At 50.9% G+C, this 22,687-nt stretch overlaps 1 protein-coding gene across 1 annotated transcript in view; it reads left to right on the forward strand.

The window, feature by feature from the left end:
* Positions 1-673: 673 nt before the first annotated feature.
* HMCN2 (hemicentin 2) overlaps positions 674-22,687 on the forward strand; it is a 144,705-nt gene continuing 122,691 nt past the window's right edge. The window contains 4 exon segments of the mRNA XM_032866090.1: positions 674-926; positions 18,135-18,205; positions 19,201-19,359; positions 20,228-20,350. Coding sequence (XP_032721981.1) covers positions 674-926; positions 18,135-18,205; positions 19,201-19,359; positions 20,228-20,350 — 606 coding nt within the window.

A 22,687-nucleotide genomic window follows, 5' to 3' on the forward strand; every position in this document is an offset into this window, starting at 1 on the left:
GTTGCAGCGAGCAGGGGAGGAAATAATAACTGTAAACACGCTTAGCACGTAGTAGGTGCTTAGCTTAGGGTACTTGGTTATGACCCTAATAATTGCAGTACTTGGGAAGCACAGACCCCCTGTGGAAAGAAAAGACCTTTTAAAGTCTCTGTGTGTGTCGGGGAGGGGAGCAGTGTAGGGGTATGGGGGGAGAGAGCAGCAAAAGCCAAGGCCCGCTGTGGCCAGTCCTCCTGGACAGGGTCCGTCGCGTCGCCCCTCCCTCTTCCACCCCCACAGCGGGGCGCGCCCTCCGCGGGAGGCGCAGGTGTCCGCGGCGTCCCGCGCGTCCCCAGCCCTCGCCGCCTTGGCCGCCGCCCCAGCTCCCCACTGCCGTCCGCCCCGCGTCCTCCGCTAACCTCGGGTCTGGACTGGCGAACCGCGGGGCCGGGAAAATTTGAGTCACGGTGGGGGGAGCGGAGGAGGCGGGCCGTGACCCTGAACGGGGTGGGCTCTAGGACCCGCCCTGGGCTCCCAGCAGGGGGACCCGCCGCGAGCCCGCGTCCCGCACGAGCGAGCGAGACGCCGCGCTGCCGCTGCGCGCTGGGCGGCCGCTGGGAGTCCGGGACCGTCGCGCTCGCTGCGACCCGCGCGCCTCCACCGCTGCGGCAGCCGCCGGTCGCCCCAGCTCAGCACGATGCCCCGGGCGCCGCTCCTGCGGGTGCTGATGGCGGTCTCCGCGGCGGCGGCGGCGGTGCTCGCTGAGCCCAGGCCGGCGCTGCCCCTTCCCACGGGGGACGCCACCCTGGCCATCGTCTTCGATGTCACCGGCTCCATGTGGGACGACCTGGTGCAGGTGCTCGACGGCGCCTCGCGCATCCTGGAGAGTAGCCTGAGCCGCCGCAGCCAGGCCATCGCCAACTACGCGCTGGTGCCCTTCCACGACCCAGGTAGCGTCCCCGCGTGCCCTCACCCCGCCGCCCCGCGCTCCCTGGCCTGGGGCGCTCACCCGCACCCCGCCGGTGGTCGCGCCCGGGGCGCACCTGGACGTCGGTGCGCTGTTCCGCCGGGCGGGGGCGCCTTCCGGACGCGCTCGCGCCCGCGGACCCCGCACCTGGGGCAGCTGCCCCTTGCTGGCCCCGGGGACCTCGCGGTATCTCCCTCTCCCGCGCCTCCGGGAGTAGCCGGACGCGCAGTCGGGCTAGCGACCGAGAGCGGCGGCACCGCGTTCGGATGCTGGGCCGCCACACCTGTGTGACTTGGGCAGGTGACCTCACCTTCCCGAGCCTCGCCTTCCTCATTAACGAAACCAGAGGAGAAACTGCCCCCGACACTCGCCGAGACACGTTCGTGCGCAGGGCTTGGCAGTGATCGGGCCGTGCAGCGTTTGCGTTTTTACTTTGTGTTAATTGTTAGAATTTGCTCCCAGCACGGGCTGCAGAGGCCAAAAGAGCCCCCAGAGGCAGGCAGAGACCCGCCCCTGCCTCGATTTACCCCTGACCTGTTTTCCCTGGGAAAACCGCAGCTCGTCCAGGTGGCCTCCACCTCCCCGATTCTCACGGCCTGGTCCCCTCGCAGCCGCTTGTGTTTCGACTCCGTGTTAGCCGCAGGGCCCCGAAAGGGTCCCTGGGAGCCCCCGCTGTGCGGAGGGAGCGTCAGGGAAACAGCTGCTGAGTCCTGCCGCAGACCTCCGACCTTCTGAGGAGCAGGGCGGCTTTTTTGCCAGCAGTTTTTGATGAAAAATTTCAGGTTTCCAGCAAAATGGGGGGAGGGAGGGAAGTACATTGAACACCTGTCTGCCCGCCACCCAGATCCTGGGATGAATATTTTACTGTCTGCTTTATCGAACGTCTCTCCATCCAGCCGCCTCTCTATCAAGAACAATAGCGTTACTTTTTACAAAAAGTAAAAAATGTAAAAAGTAAAGCCAGAACATGAAATAAAAACGGCAGATTCCTTGCAAAATGGTACTACAGAGCGCCTCAGGCTGAGAAAACACGCCTTGAACCAAGGCTATGTGAGATAGTAAGCCTTTTTAGAAGAAGTGCCTTTATTAATCACAACAGCATTACAGAGTTTTGCAAAATGGGCAACGTGGGTGTGATTTAATCTGATGCAGTCCTCAGGCTGGGTTCGGAGGTCCTTCTGCTTCCAGGAGTTCAGGGTTCTGTAGGGCTCTGCGGCTCAAAGCCCAGAGCCTGGGGGACAGGTCTAGAAAAATATTTTTGGGAACGAAAGGATAGCTTCTACCTCCTGGTTGGGGCAACAAAGCTGGGGGGGGGTTGTGGGGCTTCAGCTCAGACACAGGTCACCCTCCATCCCCCCAGTCCTTTCTGGATCATTCTTGGGCTTCCAAAGACACCACACTGAAAGAGCTGAGAGATCAGTCCACCCCCTTCTCTTACAGATGGAGAAACTGAGGCTCAGGACTCAGATGGGGCTTACCCAGAGCCACCTGCCAGGGTGATGTCATTTCTGATCTATAACCCACACTTGTCTCCAAAATGCTTGGCTACAGTGGCAGGGCAGGAGAGCAGCCTGCTGGAGCCAGATTTACTGTCCCAGGGCCCAGGCTGGAGCTCCTGAGGGATGTGTCGTCCCCCCCACACCCACCCCCGGGCGCCCTCTAACTGTCGGCTTCCTTGAAGCCAGCCTCCCATCCCCCAAGCGTTTCCTCCCTTCTCTGGATGCCTAGCTGGTAAGCGACCAACCCTCTGACCTTCACTGCATCCTCTATGAGTCAAAATCGCCAGTCCTCCTGCCCTGTTCCCCAAACCATCCAGGTCCAAGTGCAGAGGGGCACCTCCGTGTTTAGTGAACGGGTTCTGCGTGCACAGCCTTTGTGAGGCCCCCAGTGTGAAGCGGGGCAGGCTTCCCTGTAAGAGGCAGGCATCCTGCTGGGGACAGGCCAGGTGGCCAGCAGAATGTGTCACGTGCTGGCTCTGGTACCAGCTCCTGACGACGGGTCAGCAAGGGAGGGCGCTGACCGAAGTTTCTCCGAGGACGAAGCAGTGTTGGGGCAGGGTTCGAACACAGCTTTTGAGTATCTGCCTGGTGGATGCTCGGTGCTGGCAAGGCAGCGGGGTGGTGGGCTCCCTGAGCACATGGTGCTTGCTGGGGAGTGGCCGACACATGTGGACAGGTGCTGGGGGAAGCGTAGGAGGAGAGAAATGGGGAGGTGGGAAAGGCAAGACTGGTCCAGGCTCTGACGTCAGGCCTGGGGGTTTGGAGCACTTAGATTTCCTTCTATGGGCTGTGAGCCGCCACTGAGGGGTTCCGAGCAGGGATTGGACTGTGGTTTAGGTTTGAATCGGCCAGTGGAATTCCCTTTCATGGAAGAGGAACTTCAGAAACGGGGGTTTTAGCTGACTGTCGAGGCCCCCGAGGCTGTAGGCAATGAGGGCTTTCTTAAAGGAAAACCCCATCCTAAACCCCAAGGACCAGTCTTCGTGGGGCACGGTCAGTGGCTCTGGACTGCAAGTGTTCGGAGAGAAACCAGGACCTGTGCTTTGGAAATAACCCTAAAGTTTTTCAATGAAAAAAGTGGTATGTTTCCAAACCAGAAAGTGAACATTTTGTCAATGGTTTCATTCTGGCTGAAAAGAGCCCATTTTCAGGTTTTCATTGTTAAGATGTTGCAAAAATCACTCTCATGTGCAAATCTTTCTCTCTCTGGTTTTTCTTCAGGGTTAAGCTTCTCGAAGCTTCCTAGGCCATTTTTAACACACTGGGCAACTCTTCAATTTGTTTTCCAAAATGTTTGAGGAGTTTCAACTTCTACCAGAAAGTTCTGAGGGACAGCTTCAGAGCAGCCGTCCCCAACACCGGGAATTTAAGATAAAAACCATTTTTTCCCTCCTAATTCAAAAGACAGAAAACATTTAAATTTTTAGGGAGGTTCAGTGCATTTTCTTTCTTTGACAGAGAGAGATACAGTGAGAGAGGGAACACAACCAGGGGAGAGGGAGAAGCAGGCATCCCGCAGAGCGGGAAGCCTGATGTGAGGCTCGAGGTGGGGCTCGATCCCAGGACTCTGGGATCATGACCTGAATCAAAGGCAGACGCCCAACTACTGAGCCACCACCCAGGCACCCTGGTTCAGTGCATTTTCAAATGTTCACTAGATTTTTATTTTTGGTGTGAATTTCTTCTTTGGCAAATTGTCAGTGACTTTACTTGTTTTCCCGTTAGGGTTTTAGTAATTTTCTTATCAGTCAGTATGAGGACTTTCATATTGATGCTATTAACTGTTTTTTGTTACGTGGTTAGTGTTTTTCTTGATTGTTGCCTTTTAGTATTGTTTGTAATTCCTAGCAGTCTGAAATTTATTTATTTATTTATTTTTTCCTGGTGGTCTGAAATTTTAAATGTTTATGTAGCACAATCTATTGACTTTTTTTCCCTTTGTAATTTCCTCACCTACACGCTTAGAAGGACTTTTTTCCCCCCATCCCAAAATCAGTTAGGTACATGTTTTAGTTTTTTCTACTAGTTTTCTCCTTATATTTAAATATTTAACCTGAAATTTTTTTTTAAATTTGGTGTAAAAAATAATCTAATGTAATTCTTCCAGGATGGGATCATTGTTCAGATACATTTTATCAAACAGTCCTCTTTTTTGTTGTTGTTTTTTTTTCCATTTATTTGGATCCTGCCTTTATCTCAAATTACTTTATCTATTAAGAATTTATCTGGGCTTCCCATTCTGTTTTGTTATATGGCAACTCTGTGCCAAGAACATATTATATTCATTATTTGGTTTTATAATATGTATTAATAAGGCACTCTCTTCCTCATATTCTTTTTTCTTTAAAAAATTGTTTTCTTTTTCTTTAAAAAATTGTTTCTGTTGACTTAGTCCGTTAAACATCTGACTCTTGATCTCAGCTCAGGTCTCGATCTCAGGGTTATGAGTTCAAGCCCCATGCTGGTCTCCATGAGCTTCCTTTAAATCAATCAGTCAACCAATTAATGCGTCTACCTTTTTTTTTTTTTCTTTTTTAGTTTTCCCCTAGCTTTCCTGAGATGTAATTGACCCAGAATATTGGGTTAGTTTAAGGTGTGGCACAAGTTGCCTTGATACATTTATATATTGCAAGATGATTAGCTAACACCTCTTTGTTACTTAATCACCATTTATTTTTTGGGGTGAGAACATTTAATACCTGCTCTTTGACTCCGTTCAAGTATATGACACAGTATTAGCTGTAATCACCACGCAGTACATTGGATCTCCAGAATGCATTTACTTTCCAAATGAGAGTTTCTATCCCATGTCTCCTGTCCCCCTGTCCCTGGTGACCACCACTCTACTCTCTGTATCTGAGTTTGGCTTTTTTAGATCCCAGATGTGAGATCACACAGTATTTGTCTTTCTCTGTCTAGCTCATTTCACTTAGCGCAACGCCCTCAGGGTCCGTCCGTGCTATTGCAAATGGCAGGATTTCCTTTCTATGGCTGGATAATATTCCAGTATTCCATAATATTCCATCCCATATATACATGTACCATATATTTATCCATTCATCAGTTCATGGTCAAAAAATTTTTTAGGGCCACCTGTCTGGCCCCAGTTGTTGGGGTATGTGACTCTTGATCTCAGCGTTGGGAGTTCGAGCCCCATGATGGGTATAGAGATGACTTAAAAAATTTTTTTAAAAATCTTAAAAAATTATTTAAATGAACTTTTAATTTTAGCACAGTTCTATTTTAGATTTACAGATTTATTGCAAAGATTGTACAGAAGTTCCCATATGCCCAACACCTAGTTTTCCTTTACTAACATCTTAAATTAACGTAGTACATTTACCACAATTAACCAACCAATATTGATGTGTTATTATTAGCTAATGTTCATTCTTTATTCAGATTTTCTCAGTTTTCCTTTAATGTCCATTTCCTGAGCCCATCCAGGATCCTACATGACATTTAGTTGCCGTGTCCCCTTAGGCTCCTTTGGTTGTGACCATTTCTCAGACTTTGCTTTGATGACATGGACAGTTTTGATGAGAATCACTCAGATGTTTTTGTCCCTCTGTCATAATTTGTCCAGCGTTTTTCTCCAGGTAGACTGGGTGACGGGAGAGGAAGACTACAGAGGAGCAATGTCATTCTCATTATGTTCTGTCAAGGGTACGTACTGTCAGTATGACCGTCACAGTTGATGTTGACCTTGGTCCCATGGCTGAGGTTGTCAGTTGTCTCCACTCTGAAGTTCCTCTTCTCTTTCTCAATTTCTAAACTGTCCTCTTTGTGTGTGTGTTTTTTTTTTTAAGATTTTATTTATTTATTTGGGAGAGACAGAGAGAGGATGAGCATGGGGAAGGGCAGGGAGGGAGGGAGAGAAGCAGATTCCCCGCTGATTAGGGAACATGACTCGATCCCAGGCTCGATCCCAGGAGCTGGAGATCATGACCTGAGCCGAAGGCAGATGTTTAATCAGCTGAGCCACCCAGGTGCCCCTATACCATCCTCTTTGGAAGAGTCACTATGTACGGCCCACATTTAAGAAGTGGATGTTGTGCTCCACCTTGCTGAGGGTAGAGAATTGGTGTAAATCGTTAAGGAATTTTTCATCAGAGAGTTTTCTCTTTCTCCCCATCTATTCTGTTATTTCTGTGTCTCAGTATAGACTCATGGATAGTTATTTTGCTCTCTGGGTTATGACCCAACACTACTAGCCAATCCTACTTTATTTTGTTCCTCAGTTTTTTGGTCATTGGCAGATCTTTCTGCTGGCTTCTGCAAGCCTTTGATGTGCTCCCATTGTGTGTGTGTGTGTGTGTGTGTGTGTGTGTGTGTGTGTGTGTGTTTTAAAGCACTGTCTTATTTTCCGGCACTACAAGATGTTCAAGACTCATCTTGTATATTTCCTGCCCTGATCCTAGATCTAGAAATTTATCCAAGAATCCCCGGCTCTTTTTATGCAAAAATGGGACTAGGAAGTAGGATCTGAGTGCTGATATACTGGGATGTCACTGCTTTGAGACCTTTAGCTGGCAGAGCGAGGAAGGGATGCTGTAGAGGTAACCTGTGTATATAATTGCAACTAGAAGTATTTCTGTATGTTGCTGTCTGTGTCTGTATTAAGCTGGACGTTCCTACTGATGTCTCCAACTCTGATTTTATTGTCCTGTAGATCATTCCAGCCGCCTCTTATTGCTTATCATGACCTCCCACTCCAACCGTGACAGACCTGCTCCCACCACCCACCATCAGCCATGGGTTTACTTAATGGTTCTGGTCCAGTATGCGGAGAAGTGGTTTTAGCATTGTTAACTGGTTTCCCCACGGGAAACAACTTTACTAACTAGAGTCCCTTCTTTTGCCTTTAGTCTTACAGACGACTTTATTTGCAGAATGACTTAGGCCAGTCCCTTATATCTTTTGATTCCTCTTCTTTATTTTCAAAATATTCCTAAACATGTATCCTTTCAGATGACAAACAGAAAAACTTAGTCAACTTCCCCCACAAAATTCCTACTGTGATTTTGCTTGGAACTGTATGAAATATCAATTTGGGGAAAACTGTCATTTAAAAAAATTCAGTCATTTCCATCTAGGACGGATGCCTCTTCCTTTGTCTGCATATTTATTTCCTTTTGTAAAGATTTATAATTTTTTTTTCCTTATAGGTTCCACCCATTTCTTTTAAAGATCATTTCTAAGTATTTTGTTTTTTGTTACTATTTTGATTAGGAAATTTTTTCCATTACATTTTTTGCAAATGAGTATTGTTGGTATGTTGGAAAGCAATTCATTTTCATATATTTATTTTGTCTCCAATGTTCTTAGTGAAGTTTTGTTAGCTTTTTTTTTTTTTTTTTTTAACTATTTCTAATTTTGGGGGTAATGGCTTGAGTTTCCTAGGCTGGCAACCATAGCCTGTCCAGATAATAATATCATCTCCCCTTTTCCAATCATATATTTCACTTGTTTGAAATGTCTTGTGTTATTTATCAGCCAGAACTTTCAGAACAGTGACGAAAACACAAGAGACGGCTGTGATCACTCTTGCCTTGCTTCTTATCGGGCGCTGCTGTGTGATGTTGGCTCTCGGTTTGAGGTTTTCTTCAACAAGGGAATGAAGATGAGGCTTTCATTCCTAGTTTACTAAGGGTAGAAACAAAGCAAAGCAAAACAAAAAAACCCCCAAAACCCAAAAACCAAACACCACCCCAGAACAAAACAAAGAATAATCCCGAACAGGGAGTGGTGCTGAATTTTAGCCAATAGCTTTCTGGCTTTGTTGAAATATTTGTAAGCTCTTTCTCCTGCTGACCTATTGATGGGATTCCTTCATTTTTAACGACTTCCACATTCCCTGTATAAGCCCCCCTCGGTCACGGATGATTCTTTCATATCCAGCTGGATCCCGTTGGCCAGTGTTTTGTTTGGGGAATTTTGCATTTTGTTTGAGCGTGTCATATCAGTAGGGCACGTTCTCTCTGTGTGCCCTTTGTCAAGTGTTGGCATCGGGGCTGAGTTAGCTCCTTTGGTTAACAGCTTAAATTCTTAAGTTTTCTCCCCAAATTGCGGACTTTTTTGTTGGTTTGTTTGTTTTAAGTTTATTGATTTACTTTTTTAGTAATCTTTGCCACCCAACGTGGGGCTCGAACGCATGACCCTGAGATCAAGAGCTTCATGTTCCCACTGGCTGAGCCAGCCCGGCCCCAAATTATAAAATTGATACACACTTATAAAATATTCTAATAGTATGACTCTCAAGGGATACAAATGCTTTTAATCGTTTTGTATCCTTCCAGACTGTGTGTGTGTGTGTGTGTGTGTGTGTGTAATTCTCATATATATATATATATATACTTAATTTTTATTACATAAAAAATGGACTTATTCAACACATACTATTTTGCAACTTGCCTTCCTTCCCTACATGATACACCAGATAACTTTCCATGTTAGGAAATAGTAATGCACCACATAAGATGTGATAGAAGGGGTCTTCATTTATCTTAATCCTATCTTGATTTATCTAGCCATTCCCTTATTGTGGAAGACAGATTGCTTTTTGTTCCTTTCTTACTTTTTAAAATTTTATTTATTTATTTATTTATTTGACAGAGAAGGAGAGAGAGAGAAAGCAGGAGTAGGGGCAGAGGCAGAGGGAGAAGCGGGCTCCCTGCTGAACAGGGAGCCTGATGCAGGACTCGATCCCAGGACCCTGAAATCATGACCTGAGCCAAAGGCAGATGCTTAATGGACGGAGCCACCCAGGCGCCCTGCTTTCAGTTTCTTGACAACAAAACACATACACATTTGCCAACATATCTGTATGGTAGATTTTCAGAAATGCAGTTGCTTTGTTAAAGCACATGAGCATTTTAAATTTTGATACCTATTACTAAACTGTCCTCCAGAGATGCAGTACCATCCTGCCATCCTATCAGCAGAAGACGAGACTGCGTTTTTCCCCCACGTCACACCTCGCTGGCATCCGGGCACATCATTCTTCCCTTTTTTGCTAGTTTGCTAGGTGTGAAATGGTGTCCCATTTCAATTCACCTGTGACTGATGGTTAGTGAGTTTGAGCATCCTCTCTGGGCGGCCAGGGACACTGTCGGCTTGGCTCTGGGAAGAGGAGGGTTAGGTGGTCGGGGCCAAGGATGGAGGCAGGCCAACGTCCAGCTCACAGCGTGGCCTGTGAGCTGGGGCAGCTCGACCTCTGGCTGCAGATGTGTGTGTGTGTGTGCGCGCGTGCCAGCGCGGCCACCCCCGGGCCACATTGCTGTTAACAAGCCTCTCACAGTGAAATAGATCAGATTAGTTTTTGCTCCGAGCGGAGAGTCCCACCCTGTGGCATGGCCCTGTGCTTCTCTCTGTGGAGGCTGGGGGTTCTGAGCTGCCTGCGAGCTATCAGCTGGATTAGGTGCCTCCCTGTCATTGATGGCACCTGCTCCAAGGGCAGTGTCCCTGCCTGGGCTTTCCAGGCATGAGTCTGTGCAGGACAGGGGTGCAAAGAGCAAGACAGGTTGGGGATGCCCTTGGGAGGAGGAGTGGCAAGGTAAGGACGTCAGGGGTCTGCCTGAAGGGGCTGGTTTGGGCTGGGGGCATTAGTCTGGTCCCCAGGGACCCTGACCGACCCCCATTATTTATTTGCTCAATAGGTGATTCTCGAAGGATGACCATGGGCCAGGCAAAAGCCAGCTTGCCCTGCTGCCTTCAGTCCAGCCTGGCCCACAGCAAAGAGCCAAGTTCATTAGCCACAGTGTGGTCCTGGTACAAAGGGGCCCTGGGGATATAGGTGTGATGTTCAAGCTGAGGTGGAGAGGAGCTGAGGTAGGAGAGGATAGGGGAGAGGGTGGACAGCTTGGGGAAGAGCACTCCAGGCAGAGGGAACAGTGGAGACAATGGCTCAGAGGCTGCCAGGAGTGTGGATATGAAGTTCTCGCTGAAGACAGCAGAGACTGGCTGATGTGGACACTCAGGGCTGGATGTGGTTCCGTTGGGTGTTCAAGGCAAGGGGCCCTCCTGAGACGGCCTTCAGGAGCGTCGGGTTCTGGACTCTTGGACATGAAGGAGGAGGTGGAAGAAGGTTCTGGGGTCATTTTCGTTCTTTGGACAGAGCCACTTGCCCGTGGCTTCCTTCCCCACCCTGTCCGTCCTCCATGGGTGTTTTCAAGGGACTCGCATTCGCCCAGCCCCCGGCTCAGGAACTGTTGGAATTCTATTGGCTGGACTTCATTTTCTCCAGTCCCTGCCTTAGAAATGGGAAGACTGTGTCCCAGAGAGGGGACCCCATTTGCCCACAATGGTGGCAGACTGTGGGACCCTGCCCGGGGGCCCTGCAGCTGGAGGAGGGGGGCAGGTGCGAATCCAGAAATGGTCCCGGATTCAAGCCCTGCTTTCCAGGAGGAGGCGGAAAGGGCAGGCCCCGGGAAGGGTCCATGACTTGAAGTCTTTTTAAGGCTGGACCTCTGGTGCCTGGTTGTGGCCCTGACTGATTCCACTGGGGCACAGGATTCTGGGGATGGGGCTGGGACATCACCTGGGTGCGGAGCTGGGTGTGAGCCTGTGCGTGAGCCTCCCATGTCCCAGAGGCTCCCCACCCTCCTCGGGTGGAATGGAAAAAATCTACCCAAGGAGAGATGGTTCCGGGCCAGGCTTCTGGGGCTCAGATGCTCAAGGGCGGTACAAGTGGAGCCAAGGTCATGGGTTTAATGATTTTTGCAGCCTGCCGGCGGGCCCTGCTCAGAGGAACTGCACGCCATGTCTGCCCAGCTGTTTGGCAAGTGCCCACCTTTGGTCACGAGCCTCTCTCCACCCCCCTTCCCCCCCAGAAACAAGAACGAGGGACTAGGGAACAAGGGGACTATTTCTGAGTATCTGCAGCTTGACAGCGGCTGAGTTCTTGAACATGGGGCGAGACAGACCAGCTTTGAATCCCACCTCCAAAGCTTCCATGTTGTAAGACCTTGGGCAGGTCAGATCACCTCCCTGGGCTTCAAATTCTCATCTGTGAAATGGGGATAACAAACAGTCCACTTCTTTTGTTGATGTTTTTCTTTTTTTTTTTTTTTTCTAAGTGAATGTGTGCCAAGTGCATAGAACAATACCTGATGCTTACTTCATATTAAAACAGTTAATCCTATTAAAATACCATCTCCATCCCCACTGTGGTTTTTGGAGGTAGCATAGCTGGTGGCAAAGGGTATAGGCTTTGGAGCCAAGCAAGTGGACTTGACATTGTTCTAGGTTGAGTAGTGTCCTCATGAAATTCTTGCCCTAAGCTCAGAATATGACCTTATTTGGAAATAGGATCACTGAAGATGTAATTAGTTAGGATAAGTTCGTACTGGAGTAGAGTGGACCCTTAATCCTATATGGCTGGTGCCATGGTAAGAAGGGGGGACACAGAGCCCGCACAGGGAGAAGGCCCTGTGATAATGGCACAGAACTGGAGTGCTTCTGTGTTTACAAGTCAAGGAACACATTAATGTCAATATCACCACCACCCCCATCACCATCACCACCATCAACATCAATGTCAACATCACCACCACCACCATCATCAACATCAATGTCAACATCACCACCATCACCACCACCATCAACATCACCACCACCATCACCACCATCAACATCAATGTCAGCATCACCGCCACCACCATCATTATCAACATCGGTGACAACATCACCACCACCACCATCATCATCATCAATATCATGCTTGAAGAGCAGCATGCTAAGATGTAAGGTGATCAGAGCTTTTTGTCAGAGCCAGCCCTGCCTGGACTGGGTGAAAGAAGGAGATCAGGAGGGTCTCAGGTGACCCCTTTCAGTTGGTAAACTCTCATGGGGACATGTCAGGTGTCCTACCCTCTCCTGCCCTGACCTATCACCTCACTCTGTCCCGCTGGAAGGTGGGTCTTGAGATGGTTATCCTGCTGAGAGCACCCTGTCCTGGTGGGGTTTCAGGATGGTGAGTGATGATGTACAGTGGGTCCTGGGAATGATAGAGGAAGCCATGCAGGAGTATCGATTCATTACAAGAAGGCATCCATCTCTGGCTTGCTGCCTGCAGCTGTGGATGGGCAGGTGGCTGGGAGAAGAGGTATCAAGGAGACCTCCATATACATCCCCAGCCCTTCCTCTGCATCTTGGAAGCCAGTCCTGCGTCAGAGTGATGGGGCCAGTCATCAGTAACACCCTGTGCCTGGAACTGGCTTGGGGATGATTTATTCAGCAAAAGGAAGTAATATCAGATTTGTGTGTGTGTGTGTGTGTGTGTGTGTGTGTGTGTGTGTATAAGTGTGTACTCTCAGAAGTTGAGGCGGGCATTTCAAAAACCCTTGCCTTCAGTCTTTACTGGGGCTTTGCCCTCTGTCTTGAGAGCAATCATGAACACCCTTGTCCATCTGGCCAGCCTTTCCTCCATACGGCCGGCTCCTCTGCGTGTCCCAAACAACCACATCAGTTCCTTGCTTCGCTTCGTATCTGTTTCTCTGGGAGATGGGCAGCAGCAGGTCGTAGTGAGAGGGACAGGGGCCTGGGTGGGCTTGACATTCAGCACGAGCTTGCTGAGTATCATACGCCTGGCATTGTTCTGGGACAGGTTATAAAGATAAATGAAGCTTTGTCCTGACCTGGGGCTGCTCAGACAATACGGAGTTCAAATGCATTTATTCAGCCACTTGTTGGAACTGGATTTACTGAATGTTTACCATGTGCCCAGCACTGAACTTGGCCCAAGGCCTACAATGGTGAACAAGAGAAGGGGTCACTGTCTGTATGATATATCCAGGTAACTCTCGCACCAGATCTTCCCCGCTGACCTTAAAGGACTCCCTTCTCTTCTCTTTGGGCTTCTCTATCTTTAAAAAGGTGGGGTCTTTGGATCTCTCTCTCTCTCTTTTTTTTTTAAAGATTTTATTTATTTATTTGACACAGAGAGAGATCACAAGTAGGCAGAGAGGCAGGCAGAGAGAGGGGGGAAGCAGGCTTCCTGCTGAGCAGAGAGCCTGACGAGTGGCTCGATCCCAGGACCCTGAGATCATGACCTGAGCCAAAGGGCAGAGGCTTTAACCCACTGAGCCACCCAGGCGCCCTCTTTGGATCTCTTTATCTTCAACTTTGTTATGTTTGGGTTTGTAGTCCGAATTGGTTTTTCCCAAGTCCATTCTTGCCGGAGACAGGATGATGGAGTCTGTGGGACGCAGAATAAACGACCCTCCAAAGATGTGCGTGTCCTGATCCACGGAACCCGTAAATCTGTTACTTGAACAGCAGGAGGGGCTCTGCATGTGCGGTTAAGTTAGGGATCTGGAGATGGAGAGATTTTCGTGGATTACCCAGATGGGCTCGTCATAATCGCAAGCCTCCTTGTAAGAGGGAGCAGGGGAGCTGGAGTCCGAGGAGTTGTGGCAGAGAAGCAGAGGGTAGCAAGAGAAATACTGGAAGATTCTCTGCTGGAGGCTTTCTAGATGCACAATGGCCACGATCCAAGGAGTACGGGCGGCCTCTCAAAGCTGGAAAAATCAAGGAAGCAAATTTTCCTGGAGAGTCTCCAGAAGGGACGCAGCCAAGCGGCTAATACCTTGATTTGAGGGCTTCTGACCTCCAGAAATGGTGTGTGTTGTTTTAAGATGCTGAGTTTGTAGTAATGGATGAAAGCAGCAACAGGAAACAAATACAAAAGCCAACCTTACAGTCCTTTCCGGGGCTTTCCAGCTCAGAGGACACTCCCTGGCTCCTTAAATGGTCCAAGTCTGTGTGTTAGCCATACAGACCCTGGCCCTCAGCATGAGCTGGCCGAGTGTTTGGGACATAAGGAGGCCGGATGAGGACATCACTGAGCGTTGCTGAGGGGTGTGGGGGAATCAGGGTGGGTGACTTCCCAGGAGAATCTTCCTCTCCCAGAGTGCGGACCCTTCTAGAACAGCCTCGTCGGTAAAAGGCTAGACCCTAGATGCTGGGTCTGGCACCTTCCCCGCCCTCTACCACTGGGCCGCCCACTTTGGGGTTAAAAGAAAAAAAAAAAAACAACTAAAAGGAAATGAAAACAGAAGGAATTGACATAGGTGATCCACATTTTATCCTACCAGGTAGAAACATGACCAGAATCCACTCCCCTGAACAATTACTGTCTCTCCATGAAACAGAGCAGTCCTCAGCTCGCCAGGAAGGAAGAGCAGAGATTGGAGAATAAAGGGCCCATCTCTCCAACCGCTGCTTGATTTGTGATAACTGATGTCACCGACTTTATTGTTCTCATGTTGCTGCAAATGGGAGAGAATTTCCCATTTGGGGAATTTGAGAGGTTGCTGGGGCCCTGGTCCAGCGTTGGGAACCGAGGGGAGCTGAGGTCACTAGACCATGATGGGGGAGGGCGGGGCCAGCCAGAGTCAGAGCTGGGCTCTCGGCAGGCTGCCCTGGGTTACAGACAATGAGCCGTCGGTGTCCATTCTCCATGTGAGCAAAACTGGGTGCAGGCCATCTTCCCTAGCATTGGCAGGTGGACGGATGAGTGGCTGGCTCGTCTGGAGAGGGGGAGGACAGTTATGAGGTTACTGGACTTGCTTCCAGAGTCTTTACAAATGTCCTCGCCTTTGACCCAGTAATTGTGCTCATGGGAGTATGTGCCAAGGCCTCAGCTGAGCTGGTGTGTAAATGTTCTGGATCTAGAGGTGTTCTTGGTAACATTGCTTCTTATTAAAACTGGAAACAAGCAACTTGAGATGGAGCACGGCCACTTTTAGTCATTCATATAAAGGAAATACTTTGTAGCCATTAAAAATGATTTTGAACTTGAGCATTTGGTCTTCTGGAAGGTTGCTCAACATATGTTGTTCGGTGAAAAGAATCAGGTGGAAAATAGTATGTTATTGATACTTCAGTAGGAATTCTTTTTTTTCTTTTCTTTTTTTTTTTAAATTTATTTGACAGATCGCAAGGAGGCAGAGAGGCAGGCAGAGAGAGAGAGAGAGAGAGAAGAAGGCTCCCCACTGAGCAAAGAGCCCAACGTAGGCCTCCATCCCGGGACCCCGAGATCATGACCCAAGCTGAAGGCAGTGGCTTAACTCACTGAGCCACCCAGGTGCCCCTTCAGTAGAAATTCTGCATAAAATAGTATGCATGTGTGTAAGAGGCAGGCTTACAAATACGCACAAAGGTATTGAAGGTTATATGTAAAAATCGGAATGACTGTCTCCGGCTGGTAGAATTCCCTTCTCTTTCTGTGTATCAGGAATTTCTACGTATAGTTCACAGGGAGTGGTTCTCAAGAGCTCGGTTTCTGGAGTTGTACAGACCTAGGCTCATCCCAGCCCTGCCACTTACTGGCTGTGTGTCTTTGGGAAGGTACTCGGCCTCTCTAGGCTTCCATGTTCTCTGTAAAATGTGGGTGAGTCTGAGACTGACTGGACACCAGGGAGAACTCAGCAAGCTAGTGCTCAGGAAGCATCTCGGCACAGGGACTGGGACTTAGTAAGTGCTTAGTAAATGTCAGTATCATTAGTGTCCCCCCCCTTTTTTTTTTACATTGAACATGTATTATCACGTAATCAAGAAAGAACCAATGTTGAATAAAATTTTTGCTTTTCTCCATCTAACTGGAGTTTGAGGACCTCACACTGGGACACAGGCAGCCATGTGGCTGTGTTTGCTGAGACTTTGCTATGTACGTGGGATCCATGCGGGGTCTGTCTCTCCCTGACCCCACTGCATTCTCATAGTGATGCTTCCTCAGCTAGGAGAGATGGTGTTGTTCTATGCCTCGTTTTACAGATGGGGAAACTGAGCCTGGGGACGGTGAAGTAAGGTCTGAGAGGCGCTGTGGCTAAAGGAGGGAGTCAGGATTCCAATCAGGTCTGTCAGCAAAGGCTGAGGGTTTGGCTGAATCAGTTACTGCAGAGTTCAGAGAGTGGGAGGCTATGGGGGGGAGGGGGAGGCTTGGTAAACGCAGGAGTAGCTGAGGGAGGGGTGTTGGGCATGATGAATGATGCATGCAGAATGCAGAGTCAAGGGCCCCCATGGGATGATTGGTTCCTAAACTGCTGGACAGAAGAGCTGGTGTCCACACTCTCCTTGAGAATTGTGGATGAATGCTGGGTAATTTCATGGGATTCCTTCCCTAAGAAGGACCAAGGTCAAGTTGACGAGTCGATGAGTATGGGAATTTTTTTTAGGGTGACTAGAATTTAGAATTCTTGAGCTAAAAACAGTCCATCATTAGAGTTCATCAAGGACGCAGATGAACTATTTTCCTAAGAAATTGACGTCCATAAAACTTGTAAAACCCCCTTCGTGCACACATCCACAAGGGGAGTTGGGATCCTTGCCCCTGTTTTCAGTGCCTTGATAGCCTTGTCTTATGCCGGCTGTGGCTCTCAGTTACAGCTATTAAAAAACAAAATCTTTTTCTCGGGGAACATTTCAAATATATACAAAGTCTGCAGAGGAGTGTCGTGAATCCGCATATCCCCATCACCAAATATCAAACCTGTTCTGCCGTTCTTGTTCGTCTGTACCCTCTTCCCGTCTCCACCCCCACTCAACGATGAGTGTTCTCTGTTGGGCTGGCTTTAGGGATTAAAATTTACATACATTGAAATGCACAAATCTTTGCTTTGCGCTTTGGAGGAACCCATATACCTGTGGAGCCCACACTCCTATCACACTATAGAACATTTCTGACTCCCCTGACAGTCGCTTTGTAGCTCCCCAGCCTCCAGACAACCTCTGTTCGGATTCTTTTCACCTTAGATTAATCCTGCCTGTTCCAGAGCTTCTATAAATGGAACCGTATAAACGTGCACTCTTCTGTGTCTGGCTTCTTTCGTGCGACGTGATGTCTGTGAGATTCATCTGTGTGGCTGCCTGCATTGGTAGCTTCTTGTGCTTTCTTTTCGAGCAGAATTTGATTACACGAAGAGACCACGGTTTGTTTATCCTTTCATTGGTTGAGGGACATTTGGCTGGTTTCCCGTTCTGGGCTATTATGAACACAGCCGCTTTGAACCTTTGAGTTCAAATCTTGGTGTGGGCATATGTTTTCATTTCTCTTTGGTAAATACCTGGGAGTGAAATGACTGAGTCTCATGGTATGCACATGCTTAGGGTTTTAGAAAGTCCTGTGTGTCTTCCAAAGTGGTCATACCATTTTACATTCCCACGAGCAGCGGTCAGAAGTTCCTGTTGCCGCCCATCGTCGCCTACATGGGGTGTAGTCAACCTTCGCAATTTAACTCTGCTCTTTTTAAATGAACTAATACACGGATGGAGTTTCTAGAAGATTTCCTCTCACTGATCAGTCTGGTGTTGGACAGTTCTCTGTCTCTTTGTCTTTCCAGAATTCTTTCCCACGGATGGTGGGTTGGGTAGGGTGGTAGAGGGGAGCTTCCTAGGGCAGCCACGTTCAGGAATGACTGAGAGCTGTGGTTTCGAGGAGGAACGGGGTGTTTGCCCTCGGTCTCATCTCTGTGCTCCCCTGGAGCTCTGGGCCTGACTTGGAGCAGGGCAGGGGGCTGAGCGTCCTGGAAGACCTGGAAACTGTCCCCTTACTGCTCCCCCTTTGGTTGGGAGGGGTGTCTCTGGAGCCCAGGTTTCACCTTCTTTTCTATCTTGTGACTGCTTCCCCATCCCACGGAGGTGGTGCGTCTGGGAATACAAGCCAGCCTGGGCCTCTCTCTCTTTTCCCACAGATATTGGCCCAGTGACCCTCACAGCTGACCCAGAGGTGTTTCAGAGAGAGCTGAGAGACCTCTATGTGCAGGTGGGCCACCCCACCCCGCTGTTTGCTGCCTGCTCCTTTCCAGTCCCAGCCTGTGGCCAAGGTCTTTGCCCCACCCAGGACCCAAGATAGTGACTTCCCGCCAGGGCCATGCCCTGCCTCCCAACCCTGCCTCTGGCCTGCACCCCAGTTTGGGGATGCTGAAGATCCTGTACTTCTTGGGGTTCCTTCCTTTATTCAGTGACCCAAGGCCCTCTTGGAGTCCCTGGGCCCTGCCCATAGTAGGTGCTTATTATTTAGTGACTGGATGAAGCAGTGGAAGGAGGAGGTATGTGGTGAGTGAGAGGTCTCACTCCATCCCCCCAAACCACTTGGGCTTCTTTGCCACCCTGAACACCTTTGCCCGGCAAGAGCAGCAGCTTCCTGAAGGCTGTCTAACCCACCGCCAGGTCCTGTGGGGCCCAGAACAGGGCCTGGCACGTAGGGGACAGGAAGTGCTTGTGGGCTGGAGGGCTGAACCCAGGAGGGAGCATTACTGAAAAGTGTCCACGTGCCAACGGTGTTGCTGGCACTGGCTGGGCAAAGCCCGTGAGGCAGGGCACACTCCCTTCCCGCAGAGCAGAGCTCCAGTCCGTGGTCGGGGAGCGGGGGAGCATGTGCTGGTTTGGGACTGATTCCAGGACCGGCTACAAAGAGGATTTGGGGAAGCGGTTTTGAATGCTTTGCTCTGCCCCATGCCCACCACTCCTACTCCTGGCTGCCCCTGCACCCCCAGCACCCTCTGTCCTCCCATCCTTGGCTAACATGTGGCTGTTTTGGGGGCACCTGTCAGATGTCCTGGGGCTCCCAGCCCTCCTCCCCAGCTTGTATCACAGTGATAATTAAATAATCATGTGCTGACCCCACGGGAGGGACCGTGCCTCTCTTGCATGGGTGGGTAAGGGGAAGGTGCTACTTGTCTAAACACCCCCTGCCCACCCGTTGGTGTCAGAGACATCCGTGGGTGGGCCAGCCCCTGACATACCCCTGCCCTGCAGGGGGGCGGTGACTGCCCCGAGATGAGTGTGGGGGCCATCAAGGCTGCCGTGGAGGTGGCCAACCCCGGCTCCTTCATCTACGTCTTCTCGGACGCCCGCGCCAAGGACTACCACAAGAAGGAGGAGCTCCTGCAGCTCTTACAGCTTAAACAGTCACAGGTGAGTAGGCTGTCCTTGGGGGCACACGCGTGGGGGCCCTCAGGAGTGCTGAGGAAGCCGGGGTCCCCGGTGCAGGCAGCCCAAGCCCCCATCTGCCAGGTGGAGGGCGCTGCTTCCCATCCAGGGTCCCCGCCAGTGCAGCCGCGGGCTCTCAAGTCGGAGCTGGTCTGGTGAAGTCCAAGTGTGTTCTCATGCTCTGGGCCCCCGGCCCGCCGGAGCTCCTGCCGCCTGGCGAGGCTCCTTCTTGATAAAGACCACGCCACCCGCTCTCCTCGCTCCCTGTCAGAGCCTGTGCGATCCATCTTCCTCCTGGCGTCGCCTCCGCTCCTGTCTTTGGGGTGTGCGGCGCCCTTCTGCCTGCTGCCTCGGGGCCTGACGGCCTGCTGGGGCTTTGCTTCTGGCTTACACAGCCAGGGCTGGGAGAGGGACGTGCGTGGGGAAGGGGGAAGGGCCACCCAACCGTGGGACCTCCTCGGGTGAAGGTCTCAAGAGCTGGGACAGCTTCTCTGGTCTCTGGTCTCCCATCAGGAACAAACTCTGTTCTCCAAGGTTCTTCTAATTTCGTGGCCCCCAGGGGCTGCACGGAGCAGCCGATTTCCATTTCCTGCCTTGTTGTAGGTTCCATAACAGCTCCCGTTTATGGAACACCTGAGGTGTTCCTGGTCCCGTGCTACGCCCTTGACCTGCCTTAGCCCCGGTCCCCGTGGGGCGGATACTCCCATCATTCCCATTCTACAGATGCATCACCCGAGCCCAGAGAGAGGCAAGGGTTCCCCCTGGATCCCCCTCCCTCGTCCCGGCCTTGCCACACACGCCTGAAGCAGGTGGCCAGGGGAGCCCCGAGCCAGGCTTCACATCCCTCTTCCAGGTGGTCTTTGTGCTGACGGGGGACTGCGGCGACCGCACTCATCCCGGCTATCTGGCTTATGAAGAGATTGCTGCCACCAGCTCCGGGCAGGTGTTCCACCTGGACAAGCAGCAGGTGACCGAGGTGAGCCTGCCCTGGCCCTCCTGCGTCTCTGGGCACCTGTGCCTGGTGGCTGGGTCGCTGCCGTTGATGGGCAGCGCTGTGTCTCACCCTGTGGCCAGTGCAGCGAACGCTGTACTCAGGGCTGTATGACGTCGTCTCTCCAGACCCTTCTACCTGCTGCCCACCCCAAAGGCGGGTGCCACGGACTTACCAGTTTTGCAGGTAAAGAGCCTGGAGCTTGAGGAAGCACCCTGGGTCCCCCCGGACGGTGCAGGCTGGCAGGATGGACCTAGCAAAGTTTGCCAGAGGTGGGGACAGGGGAGTGAGATTCTTCCTGGAGTCAGGGAACCCAGGGGTGGATAGAGGAGTGGGTGGGGGGCAGGGGCTGTCCGATTCAGGCTCTGTTGCTGGGCCAGGAGATCCTGCTGGGGGACTTAGCCGTCAGGGGCCTGCTTGGCCCTGTGTCCTGAGGCAGACGTTGTCAGTGATCTGGAATCATTGAGCTCGGTGCTGACCAGGTGTCTGCATCCTTGTCTTGTTCTAACACCTGGTGTCTGGCCTTACCCCACTCCAGGCCCCACTGGCCGCTCAGCGATCACTCTGCTTTCCCTCTCCCCGCACGTCTGTTCCCTCCCAGGAGCCGGAGGGATCCTTCCAGGGACATGCTGGTGAATGTCCATAACCACCTCCCTGAAAAGAATAAGAATGCCCATTTCTATGGTATAAGTCCTCCTACTCTGACGGATTTCAAGCTGTTATCCTGAAGTCACTGAGCAGAGTTGGGAAGTGATGCTCTCAGTGGACTTCTTTGAGCCTCTATGAGCTGTCTCTTGTACACTGGATCTTTCTAAAGCAAATCTGACCAAAGGGTCTCTCCTGGCTGTCCCCTGGAGAAGGTCCAGAGCCTTCTCTGGCCTTCTCTGACCCCATGCTTGTGTTCTCCCCCTTGCTCACTGCTGCCACCCCACTGGCCTCCTCTCTCTCTTCAGTGTCCCATGTCTTTCTACCCCAGAGCCTTTGCTCATGCCACTTGTTTTTCCTACACCATCGTGGGCTCCTCATTTTCCCATTCTTAGCTGAAATGCTTTCTCCCTGGCAGAACTTTCTTGATTTCCCATCAAAATGAAGTCTTCTTTCATACTCTCTCCCAGCTCCCGGTACTGCTTTATATAACTGGTTTTCTAAGCCTGGCATCACTGAACGCCGTTAGGCTGTGAGCTCACTGAGAACCAGGCCCTTATTACGGGTTCTCTTTGCTGCTATATCCCCAGGACCTCCTGTGGCCTCCAGCACAGTGCAGGTGCTCAGTAATAGTGGGTAAATAGACAGATATGGGGTCCCTTGTGCCTGAGGCCCTGGGAAGAGGAAAGCAAGAGAGGCCGTGTCTGGGAGGCAGGCCCCAGCCCCAGCCAGCCCTGCTGCAGCCTCCAGGGGAGGGTTTTTCTGTGTTATATATTTATGGCCTGAAGAGAACGGTCTCCAGGGCCATGTTTAGATTAGCATGCTTTAACTCACTGCTGACAAATGGCGTTTATGGTTCTCTGCGACACATGAGACTTTAGTTTTTGGCATGTCAGCCTACTCTGGCCCTGAGCCGCCTGAGCCAGGGTGGGAGGCCTTTCAGAGTAGAGGGATGGCTCAGTCCTTGTTTTTGGGGGAGACCTATTTGGGCAGGAGCTGGGTTCTAAAGGTCAGGGACAATTCAGACATCAGGGCAGCTGGGCAGGTCAGTGGGAGACAGCTAGCCCAGGTGTGGGGCTGGGCTCCCCTGTCCCCTCTCTTGAGGCAGGGAAAGTGGGGGCGAGTTCACTGGCTCCTGGCCACGGTGTCCAGCCTTCTGCTTGTGGGAGCCTGACTTGGCAGCGTGTGTCTGACTTGATGGGACCTCCAGTGGCCAGGATTGGCTGCCGCTGGGTAGGGGCCTGGATCCTTCTCCTTCTTGGACACAGAGCTGTGTCACTCCAGATGTTCCCAGACATTCAGAAAGCCTGAGAAATTGGCCGCAGCAGCCAGGGCTGTGGTCTTGTCCCCTGAAACCTCCCCAAGGAGAGGGAACAGCGCCTTTGCCCACGCCGGGGGCTCCAGCTGAGAGAATGACTCCTCAGAATAGAAGTTGCGGAAGTTCCCAAACTGTGCGTGTGTAGTTAGTCCTTTTACCTTTTCATAGTGTGTCCAGTATGGCCGAGGGACACGTTCTGTGTTCTCTCTTGCCTTCATTTCCTGCTTACTGTGCACCTGCTACCGGCTAACTCGGGTCCAGGCTCTGGGCATGGAGACAGAGTCTGTCCAGGTTAGGTCTCAGTGTTTTTGAGTTTGGACTTTTTTCCAGTTGGGGCGGTGGCCCTGTGGGGTTCTAGG

The sequence above is a fragment of the Lontra canadensis genome, unplaced genomic scaffold, assembly GCF_010015895.1.
Source record: "Lontra canadensis isolate GAN:19392208 unplaced genomic scaffold, GSC_riverotter_1.0 scaffold30, whole genome shotgun sequence".
In the NCBI taxonomy this organism is placed as follows: Eukaryota; Metazoa; Chordata; class Mammalia; order Carnivora; family Mustelidae; genus Lontra; species Lontra canadensis.